At 41.4% G+C, this 14779-nt stretch overlaps 1 protein-coding gene and 1 long non-coding RNA gene across 2 annotated transcripts in view; both read left to right on the top strand.

Annotated features, from left to right (window-relative positions):
- LOC109506874 (collagen alpha-4(VI) chain-like) overlaps positions 1 to 14779 on the top strand; it is a 92394-nt gene that overhangs the window by 31653 nt on the left and 45962 nt on the right. The window contains exons 14-15 of the mRNA XM_019855883.1: positions 364 to 378; positions 1991 to 2581. Coding sequence (XP_019711442.1) covers positions 364 to 378; positions 1991 to 2581 — 606 coding nt within the window. The remainder of the gene's footprint in view (positions 1 to 363; positions 379 to 1990; positions 2582 to 14779) is intronic.
- LOC109506882 (uncharacterized) lies at positions 10605 to 11405 on the top strand. The gene is made up of 2 exons (XR_002166371.1): positions 10605 to 10645; positions 11061 to 11405. It is a non-coding gene; the product is annotated as an uncharacterized LOC109506882 (long non-coding RNA).

Here is a 14779-nt window from a genome sequence, read left to right as displayed (position 1 = left end):
CGTGAATAGAAAGCTCGTTGACAGGGGTAGTACGAAAAGTTATCTGAATCAGGCGCCAGGGTTACCTTGAACCCGCCAGGCAAAGCGGGATGCGCATTCCCCGTTCGCTACCTCGCCAATGACGAAAATGTGATGTTGAATATCGCAATTGCAATGATATCGCGGTCATCAACACTCACATTACGTGTGTTTTTTTCAATAACATACAGCCCTAGCGCCCTCTCATTCTCCAACAGCCAAACTGATTGCGACTTTAGTTTGGTGAATATATATATATATATATACACTGCAGAAAGGTAATACTGTACCTTTGAAAAGTAAAATGCAAAAAATAACATGTTTTCTCTTTTATTTGCTTTTCAGTTCCCGGCCCACCAGGTAAGCCCACACACCCAAAGTGTACTTTCCATATCGTACACCAGAAAAATCATCTCCAAGGAAAACTCAAACACATAAGCGGCAACTGCGTCTGGACTTTATCCACCGCCACCGTTTTTTAACGTTTAATCAATCTATCAGGCTCTCCAAGCCCAGTTGGTAACTTGCCATGAGGCAAAATGGTTTGTTGGTTGACCGTGGTTTGAAAAGTCAAGGTTTCAATAACCGCTGAAACATTCCGTCACTGCTCATGACCTTTTTTTATTTATTTATTTATTTTAGGGGACTTACAAGCAGGGCGCAATATGATGGTTGCTTTCAGATTGCGCTAAATCTGAAGCGAATGATCTGTAGCTTGCGTCATTTTTTTCCTTCTGCTCAGTTGAGCAGAGAGGGGAGGAGTGAGCAGTTAAGCACACACACACACACACACACACACACACACACACAGAAGGGTGGCAGGCGAGGAGCATACCGATATGGTTCATTTTTGCTCTGTTAAAGGTAACCTCCCACACCTCCGGTAGACTCACCTTGGAAAACGGGCTGACACGTGAAAAGCGCTTTTCTACCCGTGGGACTCAAATCGCTTAACAGTGCTGCCTCGTTTACATACTGATAATGCAGCAATAGGAGCAACAGGGGCTTCAGTATCTTGATGGAGCAAATCATGCTTCTTTCATTACTTTTTTCTTTGCTTTCGTCTATTGGATGGGGTTTATTTTTCAATTTTTATCATATGTAAGCCAAGCTTTTTTCTTTTTCTATGTTACACATTTACACATTTTTTGACCGACTCCAACTTTAAACCGTTCATCTTATTCATACCACTGTTGGGTTTTTTTTTTCAAAAATTAAAATACAGAAATGAATATTTATTGTCATTCCTTGCTTTTTAAATTGTTTGACCAAAATCAAAATATTCAATTTTGACCTTTTCTGCTCATTTCAGGCCATTGCATATTCATCTAGGTCATTGAATATTAGTGCTGTCAAGCGATTAAAAAAAAGTTCGATGATTTAATTATGATTTGTAATTAATTGATCTAATTCATCGATATTTTAATCTCATCTAAAAAGTGCTGAGAAAACCCCTATTTTCATTTTTAATTCATTACATTATTGAGGCAGATCAAAAGACAAAAAAAGTGGCATTATGAAGTCTTTCATTGTTTGCAAACAGACTTGAATGGATGCAGTCCTAGCCATTCACTCGCTGCTGGAGTTGAGACTCATCCCAAGTCTGACCTGCGACCTTGAGTTTTGACCACCAGCGTGAATATCACCGTTTTGTTTGTTTTTGTAAATCCCCAAATCATTACAAAATAAAAATAGCACATCAGGTCCATAAAAAGTGCTTCGGTTAACATATCGAAAACAGTAAGACCATTTTTCTGAGCAATACAAGTCCTCAAAGCTGAACTTATTTCGGATCATAAAAAATAAATAAGAGACCCTGAAATCACAGTGCTGGAAGGTTACACTTCAAAAATAACACTGTTCAACATGAGAAAACTAAAGTGCTGAAATAAACATCAACCACTTCTGGTAGGCTACTGAGTCAAGATCATGTTTGGATGAAGATTAAAAGGTGTTCTCTCCCCCCTATCAGCATGTGTGAATGCCACAGAGGCTGATGTGGTCTTCTTGGTGGACAGTTCGGGCAGCATTGGCAGTGCCAATTTCCAGGAGGTCCGAGAGTTTCTCCAGAACGTGGTGTCTGGCTTGGACATCGGTCCTGACAATGTCCGCGTGGGTTTGGCACAATACAACCAAGACCCTGTTCTAGAGTTCTCGTTGATGGAACACATGGATAAGAACTCTCTGCTGGCCGAACTGGATAACCTCCCCTACCTGGGGGGAGATACACAGACAGGCGAGGCCATCGACTTCATCCGGACGCAGCTGTTCAACGAAAGCGCAGGAAGCCGAGCGAGCCAGGGGGTGCCTCAGATCGCCGTGGTCATCACAGACGGAGCCTCCGGCGACGGCGTAGTTCAGCCTGCTCTGCGCCTCAGAGACCACGGGGTCACCGTCTTTGCTATCGGAGTGGGAGGAGGAGCCAATGTGAACGAGCTGGAGGCCATCGCGAACCAACCGTCTGACGACTTCCGATTCTTGATCGACAGCTTCCAATCTCTTCAGAACGTGAGCGAGGTTGTCCTGGAAAACATATGCGATGCCATTACCGACCAGTTGCGAGGTGAGTCACGGAAGCACAGGCAGGGGCTTCTGGGTAAAGGTTTCCTGGTTACGAATGCCGTACAATTCACTGGTTTGCTGGGTGGTGTCGAATTACGTGAATAGAAAGCTCGTTGACAGGGGTATTCCGAAAATTTATCTCAATTCGGCCACCAGGCTTTCCTTGAACCCGCCAGGCAAAGTGGGATGAGCATTCCCCGTTCGCTACCTCGCCAGTGACGAAATAGTTATTTTGAATGTCGCAATTACAACGATATTGCGGTCATCAACACTCATATTACATGGGGTTTTTTTCAATTACATGCAGTCCCAGCGCCCACTCATTCTCCCAGGGCCACAGTGATTGTGACTTTATTTCACCGAATGAATTATTTGTGTATATATATATTTCTATATATACAGTCATACCTCGGTTTTCAACCATAATCCGTTCCAGAAGGCTGTTCGGAAACCGAAACCACGCTCTTTTTAAAAAAAATCTTTATCGAACACGTCTTTTCAGAATGGAATGCTACCCAAGGAAGCGTCACTTCCTCGTGTAAGGAAGGCGAGAGGAGTAACGTGACGCATTCAAGGGCGCTCAGTTTGTTTAAGAACCAAATATATATATATATATTATATACACATACACACTGTAGAAAGGTTGTCCTGTACCTTTGAAAATTTAAATGTAATTAAAAACATGTTTTCTCTTTTATTTGCCCAGGTAAGCCCAAACACCCAATGTGTACTTTCCATATTGTACACCAGAAAAATGATCTCCAAGGAAAACTCAAACATGCAAGCCCCCAACTGCGTCTGCACATTATCCACCGCCACCGTAATTTAATGATAATTGACCAAATGCCAAATGTATTGTTAAGGTCATACTGTACATTCAAAAATTAAAATAATGTAATAAATCAGGCATTTTCTTGCGTTTAATCAATCCATCAGGCTCTCTGAGCCCAGTTGGTAACTTGCCATAAGGCAAAATGGTTTGATGGTTTAAAAAGTCAAGGTTTCAATAACCGCTGAAACATTCCGTCACTGTCAATGAGCTTTTTAAATTTTTTTTTTTTTTTTTGAGGGGACTTACCAGCAGGGCTTAATATGATGGTCGCTTACAGATTGCGCTAAATCTGAAGCTAATGACATGAAGCTTGCGTCTTTTTTTCCCTTCTGCTCAGTTGAGTAGAGAGGGGAGGGGTGAGCAGTTACACACAGGAGGGTGGGAGGAGAGGAGCATAATTTTATGTTGACTTTTTGCTGTGTTCATTCATGGGCATTGTCCTCAAAAAAAAAATCATGGTGCCAGAAGATGCTCCTGAGCCCCAAGGACAACATGAGGACCCTATGTGGTCTGTTCGAAAAAAAAATTACATTAATGACCCGTGAGCGGACATTGTGATTTCAGAATTAAAACAAATTTAGGATAAATGTTTTGTTTTTTGTTCGATTATATTTTTATATATGCATTTTTGTGTTGGACAATTTTGACTGCAACCACTCATATCCAAAATAATATAATTTTGTCTTTTGTTGGTAGGTGACGTGTTTGAAGGAACAGGTACTTACACACACACACACACACACACACACACACACACACACACACACACACACACACACACACACACACACACACTCACAGGCATTGTACTGGCAACTGCTGGAAGCAAATCCACTTGCTCACCATCAAAAACAAGAAGCAATGCTGTGCCTTCACCAGTAGAGGCCAGCATATCACCATCTCCAAATGGTGGCGATTCCTTTTGTACTGTGAGAAAAATACTGTGAAAAGTCTCCCAACTCTAAGAGACAAGGGGAGTAGATAGGTAGTTTCGGTGACTTAACTTTTTTTCATATTTCTCAACAGTGTGCCTGCAGGTAAAAGCTCAGGGTAATTTTACCCTGGGAGTTAATGTGCCAGAAATACTCCAACAAGTAAGTGCATGGAATACCTGACACATGCCGCACCGAAGTCCACATTCTTGCTCTCATTATAAATATTTGCTCTCTCATAGCTCATCATTAATGCAACTCGTGAGTTCTGTGACGACTGCCAATTCGAATTCAATTCTACAACGGTGACCCTCTACTAGTCACCCTGATGGAAGTCTAACTTCTTCGCGTGCAAGAGGGGAGAAGCCCACTGTTCTTCCAGTTTGTCAATCATGGCATGTGATTGTATACACAGGGATGACTTTAATGCACGCTTGTCAACCTATGACAATAAAAGAGCTCAGCACAGATTTGTTTTATTTTATTTGATGTGTAAACAATGTTGAATACGGTCTGCAGTTCCACCTCCTTACATGTTGACTCGCACTTCTAAAAGAGGATGAGGCAATTATGTCGTAGGAAGTGGAAGCAGGTCCCCACAGCCCCCGGATCGTTCAAATTAGACAAGCGCTGTCCGTCCTCACAAACCTTTGACCTCACTGAATTAATTGTATGAAGAGCATGTGCAAATGACTTCATTACTCGACCCCTTCCCCTCGATGAATCTGATGGGATCAAGCAGCCAATAAGCAGAGGCGGCAAAAGTACTTTCACATTCTACTTCGGAACGTGGGTATAAAAATACACGAAAAAAAAAAAGACACCAGGAAAAGCCGTACTGATTCAACTCTTGTAATTTATCAGGTGTCATTTGCAAAGCAGTTCACACTGAAAATTACAAATACATTTAGCTTCATACAATGTTTAAAAATATTGGTGTGGATTTTACGGATCATTTTTTTAGAGATGTAAATTCGTTAAATGTATACGTTTAGTGTTTAAGGATGGTGTATGTAGTCGTACACTCACCTGAATTGTGTGTGGACAGCATGGGATCGGTCCTCGCTCAGTGATGGTGTGGATATGGCTGTGAGTAGTTTGTCCTTATGTGGAGCCTGTGGCTGGCTGGCAACCACTTTAGGGGATTTTGACCAAAGACAACTGGGATAGGCTCCAGCACCCCCTGCGACACTGTGCTGGGTAAGCGGTGTCAAAAAATGACATGACAAATGTTTAAGGTTATATATTAACCTATATTTAATATGTTTATGGCAGAGAAGTAAAAAGTTGTCCCCAACAAAAGAAAATGAAACAAAACAAAAAAATACTCAAGTTCAGCAGTCCCAAAGCTTTTTTTGCTCAACGGACCGGTTTAATGTCACACAATGTTTCCAGGGACTGGCCTTTAAGGTGTGACGGATATATACAACAAACTAATATGATATGACCCACATGAAAACTGTGATATTTTCTCAACATAATAATAAACACGAGGAACGGCAGATCTGGCCGCAACGCTCTCTGGTCGCTATGGTAATGTTGAAACGTGCCCTCAAAATAAGTTACAACGCACCATTGCCGCATGTTATGCGGAGTGGGCTTGGTGCACAGGAATCTCTCGTTGAGATAAATCCGTATTTTAAGTAGGACTCCTGATACTGTCTGTTAAATGTCGCCTTCTTTTTCTTGAAAGTCGTAGGTTCCTCTTCTGTCTCCTGGCTCGGCCTTCCCAAAGAAACGTTCCAAAGATTTTGCAAGCTACTGGGTTTCATTTTAGCGGTAACCTGTCACGTGACCGAGAATCGCGCCTTGACCTGCGTCAAGTGTGACATATTGTAGACGGATGTGTTCAGAGTTTTTACTCGGACAAAGTTAAACAAATGACTCGACACACAGGGAAGATTGTCTTTCTGACGGCGGAAGAGGATCTCTGAGGGCGAACAACGGTTATTGCCCCGTGGTCACACTTAGAGTTCCTTGTCCTCCAGTCGGACTTTTATTGTTGACATATTTTGCAAAATACAAGAAAAACACTGCCCCCGATATTTGCAGACCACGCCCCGGTCCGGCCCCTCAGTCGTGATCTGATTCCCTTGGTTTAAGCTTTGAATCACAGATACGTTGACACCTTTCAGTCTGGTCTACAACGAATCAGCAAGTTGCAGACTTTGTAGATGACAAATGACCGTCAAGATGAGAGTATTATTCACGGAAGAGCTGGCATGAAGGTATCAGCCATGCTTGGAGGATTCCGCACAGATTTCTTGGTCAGTGACGCTTCTCTTTCTAACTCGGAGTGGAACTCATTGCAGGTAATATATTCAACATCACGCTCTTCCATTTCAGGAATATAGGGGCTCCAATAAACTCAACTCTCAACTCAACTCACCTGTATTTATAGAGCACTTTCAAACAGCCATCACGGCACACAAAATGCTGTACATGGAGCAACTAACATATACAACAGTAAAGCAACAAATCAGGAACAAAGACGGTAGAGAGCACCAAATAGTATAACTAAGATCATAATTTGGGTCATGCTGAGTCAATTGCCAAAGAATACAGGTGAGTTTTGAGGCGGGTTTTAAAGATGGGCAGCGAGGAGGCTTGACGAATGTTCAGTGGGAGGTCATTACAGAGAGAGGGACCAGCAACGGAAAAGGCTCGATCTCCCTCTGAGCCTCAGTTTAGTTCTTGGTACTTCTAATCATGTCTGGTCCGCAGACCTGAGACGGCGGGCAGGTATGTAGGGGCAGATGAGCTCAGAGAGGTAAGGTGGCGTGAGGTCATTTAGAGATTTGAAAACAAAAAAATAGGATCTTGACTCATTTTAATTATATGTTCAGAGTTAAGCGGTGGCATGACAACATACCCTCCCAAAACTGATAGAAACATCACCGCCCTTCCAAGTGTCACACCTCTTTTAGTGACTGAGCTTCCTGCGGTGAATGTGACAGAGCGATTCCCTTTCACATGCCACAGAACATCCTGTCATTGAAGCAACGACTAATTTGATTATTGACGATGTTGTTAGTGGAGCTGCACAGAACAGACCACCACAGTCAGGTACAGTGATTGGCCTGTCACTTTCCAGGAAGTTTGCTTTTTTTCTAAACTGGTTTCTGGATTCATTGCCAATCACGTAATCATTTATGACTTTCCAGAATGCCAACTCAACTGTAATTTTGACAAAGACCTATGCCAATGGGAGCAGCTGGTTACTGATGCATTTGACTGGACACGCCAAAGTGGCTCAACCCCTACCCTCCTGACAGGGCCCTCTTCAGATCACACCACAGAATGTAATTCAACCATCTGAGTAATGATGCACATTATGTTTGAATAGAAAGTTATTGAAAATAATTACACAAAATGTCAGATGCATTCCAAAATCAGGCACACCCTTTGGTACCAACTCCCTTGTACTTCAAGGGTGTTTTCTTTTTTTTAATATATATTTTTGAGCTGTTCTCAATTGGCCAAGGACAAAAATTGTTTATCTTTTACATAAAGTACATACAGTCGAAACTCGTTTCAAGGTACCCGGTTTCAACGTACATTCACATTTCAAAGTCCCGATTTCAGGTAATTAATTTTCCATTTGCCGATTTTGCTTACAACGGACGCCTTTCTAACGTATACTTTATAATGACAACCAGATTTTTCCCACAAAATAGTGAAAAGGCCTTCGTGACGACAAAACATGGGAAGCTAACTGCTGTCCCACCTGTCGTAAGATTTCATAATTTATACATAAGAGCAGCATGGCAGTTTGAAGATAAACTGTAACAGCATATTTCTCATTCATGATGTGACGAGTGATCTAATAAAACTCTTGTGTCATCATCCAGATGGCCACTATCTTTACATTGAAGCCGACAGCGCATCACATGGAGACACAGCTCGTCTCATCAGTTCAGAGTGCTCTGCTTCCGGTCCTCAATGTCTGCAATTCTGGTACCATATGTCCGGCTCGGCCGACACTATGGGCCTCCATCTATATTTACTGCAGGACAAAAAAGCGGATCCTGTTTGGTGGAAGAGGAATGATCAAGGAAATATGTGGCACTTGGCTGAGGTGGATTTGACTGTGAAAGGAGCTTTCCAGGTAAACTCCGACCACGTAAACGTTGTTTGCCATTGATGTCGCAATATGGATTAGCAGCCTACGATTGAGCAAATAAGAAAAAAAAAAACGTGTTTTCCCTTCAAGATCATTTTTGAGGGGCGCAGAGGCTCCAATGAAAGATCAGATGTCGCCATAGACGATGTGACACTGTACAGTGGGCATTGTTCAGGTCTGAAAAATGCCATAGAATACACATATGTTGCTCATATCAAAGACCGGGATCAACCCCCCGCTACGGCTCGGCCACCTGGAGCAAACGCCACAGTAGCTGCTGTCACTGAAGCAACAACAAATCGAATTATGAATGACAATTTTCGTGAGGATGCACAGAACAGAAGACCACCTCACTCAGGTACAGTGAGTGATGCGTAGCTTTCCTTGGACCTTGGAGTTTTGTAATTATTTTATTCTATACTCATAATTAATTTATTGTCAATAATGTCCCATGTCTGACTTTCCAGTGTGCCAACTCAACTGTAATTTTGAGAACGATCTATGCCAGTGGAAGCAGCTCGTCGCTGATGTCTTTGACTGGACAAGACAAAGTGGCTCAACCCAAACAGCCATGACGGGGCCCTCCTCAGATCACACCACAGGATGTAATTAACCTTCAGAGTCATTCGCAGTAAACTTTCTCATTCTTTTCATTAGGCCATAATGTTATTCATGATAATTACAGAAGCCAATTAAAAAAGTCGGACACGCCTCTCGGTTCAAAGTTCATTGCTCAACAATGGTGACGTGTTTCCTTTTGAGTGAACAAGATGTTACCAAGGACACAATTGTTATTCTTTTACAGATATTAAATATCGAGTATTACATTTGTGTGTTGTCAAAATAGCCTTTGGAAGATGCTACTCGTTTGACCAAAGCCTGAACTTTGCTGACAAAACAAGAATATATTAAAAGTGTTGATTTTGAATGAAATAGAGCCATCACTAGTAATGAAACAACAATTGAGCATTAACACATGAGAGGAATTGAAATTGTACTTAACCTCATTCAGTTCCTGGTCCATGAATGCTTTCTAAAGTAAAAGCAGATGTTTGCAAATTTCATGACTCACAAAAGATCATCGGTCTGCTGTCATGAAGGATGACAGAAATCAGAATAATTACTGTTGAGAAGCTGAATGAAGTTTTAGAATTTGGAACATTTTAAGTTCAACGATGGCTCTACACGATTACAAAAACAGTTGTCGATGAATTTGATCATCAGTTAGTCTCACATTAGTGCACTCTGACACCTCTAAGAATTAAACTTGCGCCATCTGGTACAAGCTATCATCACTTTAAATAAACAGCACAACAGATGGATTCCCTATGAAATCATATTCTTCGTTAATAATGTGAAGAGTTAACTGATGAGATGCTTGTGTCATAATCTAGATGGCCACTATCTTTACACTGAAGCCAACGGCGCGTCACTTGGAGATACAGCTCGCCTCATCAGCTCCGAATGTCCTGCCGCTGGTCCTCAGTGTCTGCACTTCTGGTACCATATGTACGGCTCGGCTGAAACGATGGGCCTCCATGTCTATTTGCTCCAAGACAAAAAGGCTCAAGCTATTAGTTGGACCAGGAATAATCAAGGGAATATGTGGCGTCTGGCCCAAGTTGACTTCACCACAACTGGATCTTTTCAGGTCGGGAAAATCGAACTCAATAGTTTCACGTGCATCTTTACCACCAAAGTGCTCAGAGGAGAATTAAAATGTGCTTTTCATATTAGATCATTTTTGAGGGTCGACGAGGTTCTAATGAGCAGTCAGATGTGGCCATAGATGACATTTCCCTTTTCAGTGGGCGCTGTTCAGGTAATCGTTTACTTCAACCGACCATCTGCTTCGGTTATAATCGGTGTTGCTGATAAAAAGTGACTCGTTTTGCAGACCTGACTGAACCTACCACCCCTGCATCCATGACAACTCCTTCAGTTACAACTGAAGGTTTTGAACCTCCGGCAGGAAACATATCAACGACACAACCACCAACATCTACAGTAAAAACCACCACAATTGAACCTCAGCCAACCGTCACAGCTCGCCCATTATCAACCGACCACCCAGTCGACGAAGGAACCGAAGATCCGGGACCCGAACCAACAACTGAAGAAGTGACGCCACCCATGACTTTGGTCTTTCCGTCAAGTTTGATGGACACAGTGACGCAGGTGATTATTTTGTTATTTTCATTCCCCCCCCCCGGCCCCTCTTTAAACCACCACCAATCGAACCGCTTTGACATTGGTAGTTGGTACATGTCAGTTGCACATTTCCCCGATCCAGTAAACTAACCAAAATCATCTTCATCTTTGCCTGGGTGATGACGAAAAGAAACAAAAAAAATTAAACATGCTTCTGAAGCTTCACTTTGCACAACTGCTACCACATCGACACAGTCTTGTCGCCGCTGTTGTTTTCCTGAGAATTTGTAACCCCCCCCGGACACTTGAATTTGAAAGGTGCTGCGAGGAAGGCTCTCAACAGTCATGATTACCCAGCATTGAATTTGAATGAAAACTATCAAATCTTATCATCTGTAAATATTTTTTTCCCACCCTGAAATCAAATGCTGTATTCCCACAGAAATCACCCTACCACGAACATACAAAAGAAAAGTGCGAGGCCTGTGCGGAAACTTCGACGGGAGAATTTTGAATGACAGGATGAAACCGGACGGCACCGTGGCCAAGTCTGTTCAAGAGTTTGGGGAGAGCTGGAGAGTGTGACAAAGTAATGGATGAGAAAACTGCAGTCCGAAAAGCCTGTCGGGATATCGCTGACCCACAATGTTTACCCTCATCTAAGTTGTTATTTTCTTCAGACCGAGCTAAACCTGAAGAGTCAATAGCATGTATCAGTGTACACGGTTAACATCATGTTTGTTGGTACCATGCCTGAATTCATTAAACTCAACTCGCTATACCACAATGACGCATACTCCCACTTCTTTGGAAGGGAGACGCCTTCAAACATTGTTAAGATATTTTATTTTTGAATTGTTTTATTTATTTATCTATTTGTTTGTTTCACTGGGACAGCACACACTAATCAACACAAGAATAAACAGCGTCAATGCGCCGGACTTAGCATGAATGCCAATTTTGAGCCGTAGCCCCAAGGCAGGTTTCTACAAAAGCACAATGAGACACATAAAACTTTAAGACTATAATGACAGAAATAAAAACCAAACATGTAAGACGTCATGAAAGAAACAATACAAACAGTTGCAGTACTCAATCACAAGACAAAAGACCAGGATGGACAAATCACTTGGCGATCATGACAGCTGGAAAACGTGCTGCGCTGGTGCTTTGTGAATAAACAGAATCCCTGATTTGAAAACCTGCGAGGTTGCCATCGCAAAGCAGAGTATGTTCTCTTCTGTTTCCAGGTAATTATAATAAATTGCGTCACCAAAACAGTTAATGACATGAAGCTGCCTTTACTCTCAAGGTAACCATACTACATTACGACCAATGAAATGTAGAGGGTGTGCCTACCGAGATGAAAGCAGACAAATTAGTTGGCAACAAGAAGGGATAAAAAGAGGTGAAAAGAAAGGAAGTCATTTCTGAAAGCATCCTTCCTGAGAGACGTCAGGTGTTTGGGTCAGAAATGGATCAGTTTATTTGTTTGTTCTTTCTGTTGGCGTCCGTAGCGCTGATTAATGGTGAGTCCTTGTAACATTTGTTATTTAAAGGCTTGAATGAGTTGAATTTGAATTGAAATATAAAAAGTAAGCTGTACATCAATGCTGCAATTTAAAAACAAAAATTCCTGTCAGGATATGATCGTGACCACAATTCTCCTCTTTTTTGCATGTAGCGCAGAGCATGTAGGCAGGGTTTGTGTCTCGAAAAAAAACAAAAAAACAAAAAAAGCAATTAAAAAAAGTGATCTTCGTGAAATGAAGCACCAAAGAGACCTTTTGTTTTAAAATATAGAGCAACAGTTTTACTACAGTATAAGGTTGCATTATTAGCAGTTCATCAGACGGCCACCAGCTAATATCCACTTCAGAACTTGTCAGATGATCCCGTAGCCACAGCCGTTTAAAAAGTATACAGCAAAAACCTTCTTTGAAGTGACAAGAACACTGTCCATTCATAAATTCAAATGAGATAAATAACATGTTTTTTCTCTTTTCTTTGCTTTGAAGGTACCTCTGCCAGCAGCCAAGGTAACCATCCACGCATGCACATGGCGCATTGTACCCCAGAACAATGATCGACAAGGGGAGCTGAAACGCTCAAGTATCTAACAGCATCCAATCAAGTCTTGAGCGAATATGTTTTTAGATACTATATTGTTATTTTTGCCTGATATCTGACTGATCATTTTCGCCGAGCAACGATTTGACGATGGTATTAGGTTGCATTCTTAGAAGTTCATTAGACGGCCACCAGCTAATATCCGCTTCACAACCTGGCACGCGATCCCTTGGCCACAACCGTTTAAAAAGTATTCACCAAATGCCTAGCTTGGAGTGAAGATAAGACTGTCGATTCATGACTTAAAATGGAATAAAGTACAGATTTTTTTCTCTCTTTTTGCTTTGAAGTTACTACTGCCAGCAGCCAAGGTAACCATCCACACGTACACGTGGCGCATTGTATTCCACAACATTGATCTGCAAAGGAAGCTCAAATGCTCAAATGCCCGACGGCGTCCAATCAAGTCTAAAGCAACGTGTTCTCTTTTCTTTGCTTTTAAGATACGACTGCCAGCACCCAAGGTAACCTTCTACACGTACACGTGGCACATTGTATCCCAGAACATTGCCCCACAAAGGATGCTCAAACACTCAAGTGCCCAACGTCGTCCAACCAAGTCTAAATATGTTTAAAGATCTTACAAACAATTTTGTTCCATTTGCATCATATCTAACCGATAATAATCCCCGGGCAACAGTTTTACGACAGTATCAGGTTGCATGATAAGCAGTTCATAAGACAGCCACTCGCTAATATCCGCTTCACAACCTGACATGTGTTCCAATAGCCACAGTCACCAAATGCCGTCTTTGAAGTGATGGTAACACTGTCCATTCATGACTTCAAATGGAATACAATAACATGGGTTTTTTTTTCTTCATTTACATTTCAGTCACTGGCAGCACAGGTCACTTCCCAGCGTTGTCCATTCATTAATCATGACATTGTGTTTTTTTTCACCAAACGCCTAATGCACAGATAATACGGTACATTCAGAAATCAAAATGTCATAAATAACATGTTGGTCTTTTTTCTTGACTATTTCAGTGACCGGCACTGACGGTAACCTCCCACACCTTCGGTAGACTCACCTTGGTAAACGGGCTGTCACTTGAAAAGCGCTTTTCTGCTTTTGAGACTCAAATCCCTTCACACTGTTGCCTCATTTACATACTGGTAACACAGCATCAGGAGCAACAAGAGCTTCAGTATCTTTATGGAGCAAGTCATGCTTCTTTCATTACTTTTTCTTTGCTTTCTTCCTTTCGTCTCTTGGATGGGGGGGTTCCATTTTTAAAATATGTGAGCCAAACTTTTTTCTTTTTCTATTTTACACATTTTTTCACCGACTCCAACTTTAAACCGTTCATCTTATTCCTGCCATTGTTGTTTTTTTTTTTAAAATTCAAATGCAAAGTACAGAAATTAATATTTTTCATCATTCCCAGCTTTCTACATGTTTTGATCGATTCGAAATATTCAATTTCGACCTTTTCTGCTCATTTCAGGCCATTGCATAATAATCTAAGTCATTGAATATTAGTGCCGTCAAGTGATTAAAAAAGAGTTAGATTATTTAATTATGATTTGTAATTAATTGATCTAATTCATCTATATTTTAATCTCATCTAAAAAGTGCTGAGAAAACCCCTATTTTCATTTTTAATTCATTACATTATTGAGGCAGATCAAAAGACAAAAAAAGTGGCATTATAAAGTCTTTCATTGTTTGCAAACAGACTTGAATGGACAAAGTCCGAGCCATTCACTTGCTGCCGTAGTTGAGACTCGTCCCAAGTCGTACCTGCAACCTTGAGTTTGGACCACCAGCATGAATGTCACTGTTTTTTTTGTTTTGTAAATCTCCAAACAATGACAAAATAAAAATAGAACATCAGGTCCATAAAAAGTGCTTAGGTTAACATATCAAAAACAAAATAAATAAGAGACCCTTCAATCACAGTGCTATAAGGTAACACTTCAAAAATAACACTGTTCAACATGAGAAAATAAAGTGCTGAAATAAACACCAACCACTTCTGGTAGGCTACTGAGTCAAGATCATGTATGGATGAAGATTAAAAGGTC

Source organism: Hippocampus comes, unplaced genomic scaffold, assembly GCF_001891065.2.
Source record: "Hippocampus comes isolate QL1 unplaced genomic scaffold, H_comes_QL1_v1.1 scaffold114, whole genome shotgun sequence".
Taxonomy (NCBI): Eukaryota; Metazoa; Chordata; class Actinopteri; order Syngnathiformes; family Syngnathidae; genus Hippocampus; species Hippocampus comes.
Note: the sequence above shows the minus strand (reverse complement) of the source record. Positions and strands in the feature narration are given on the sequence as shown.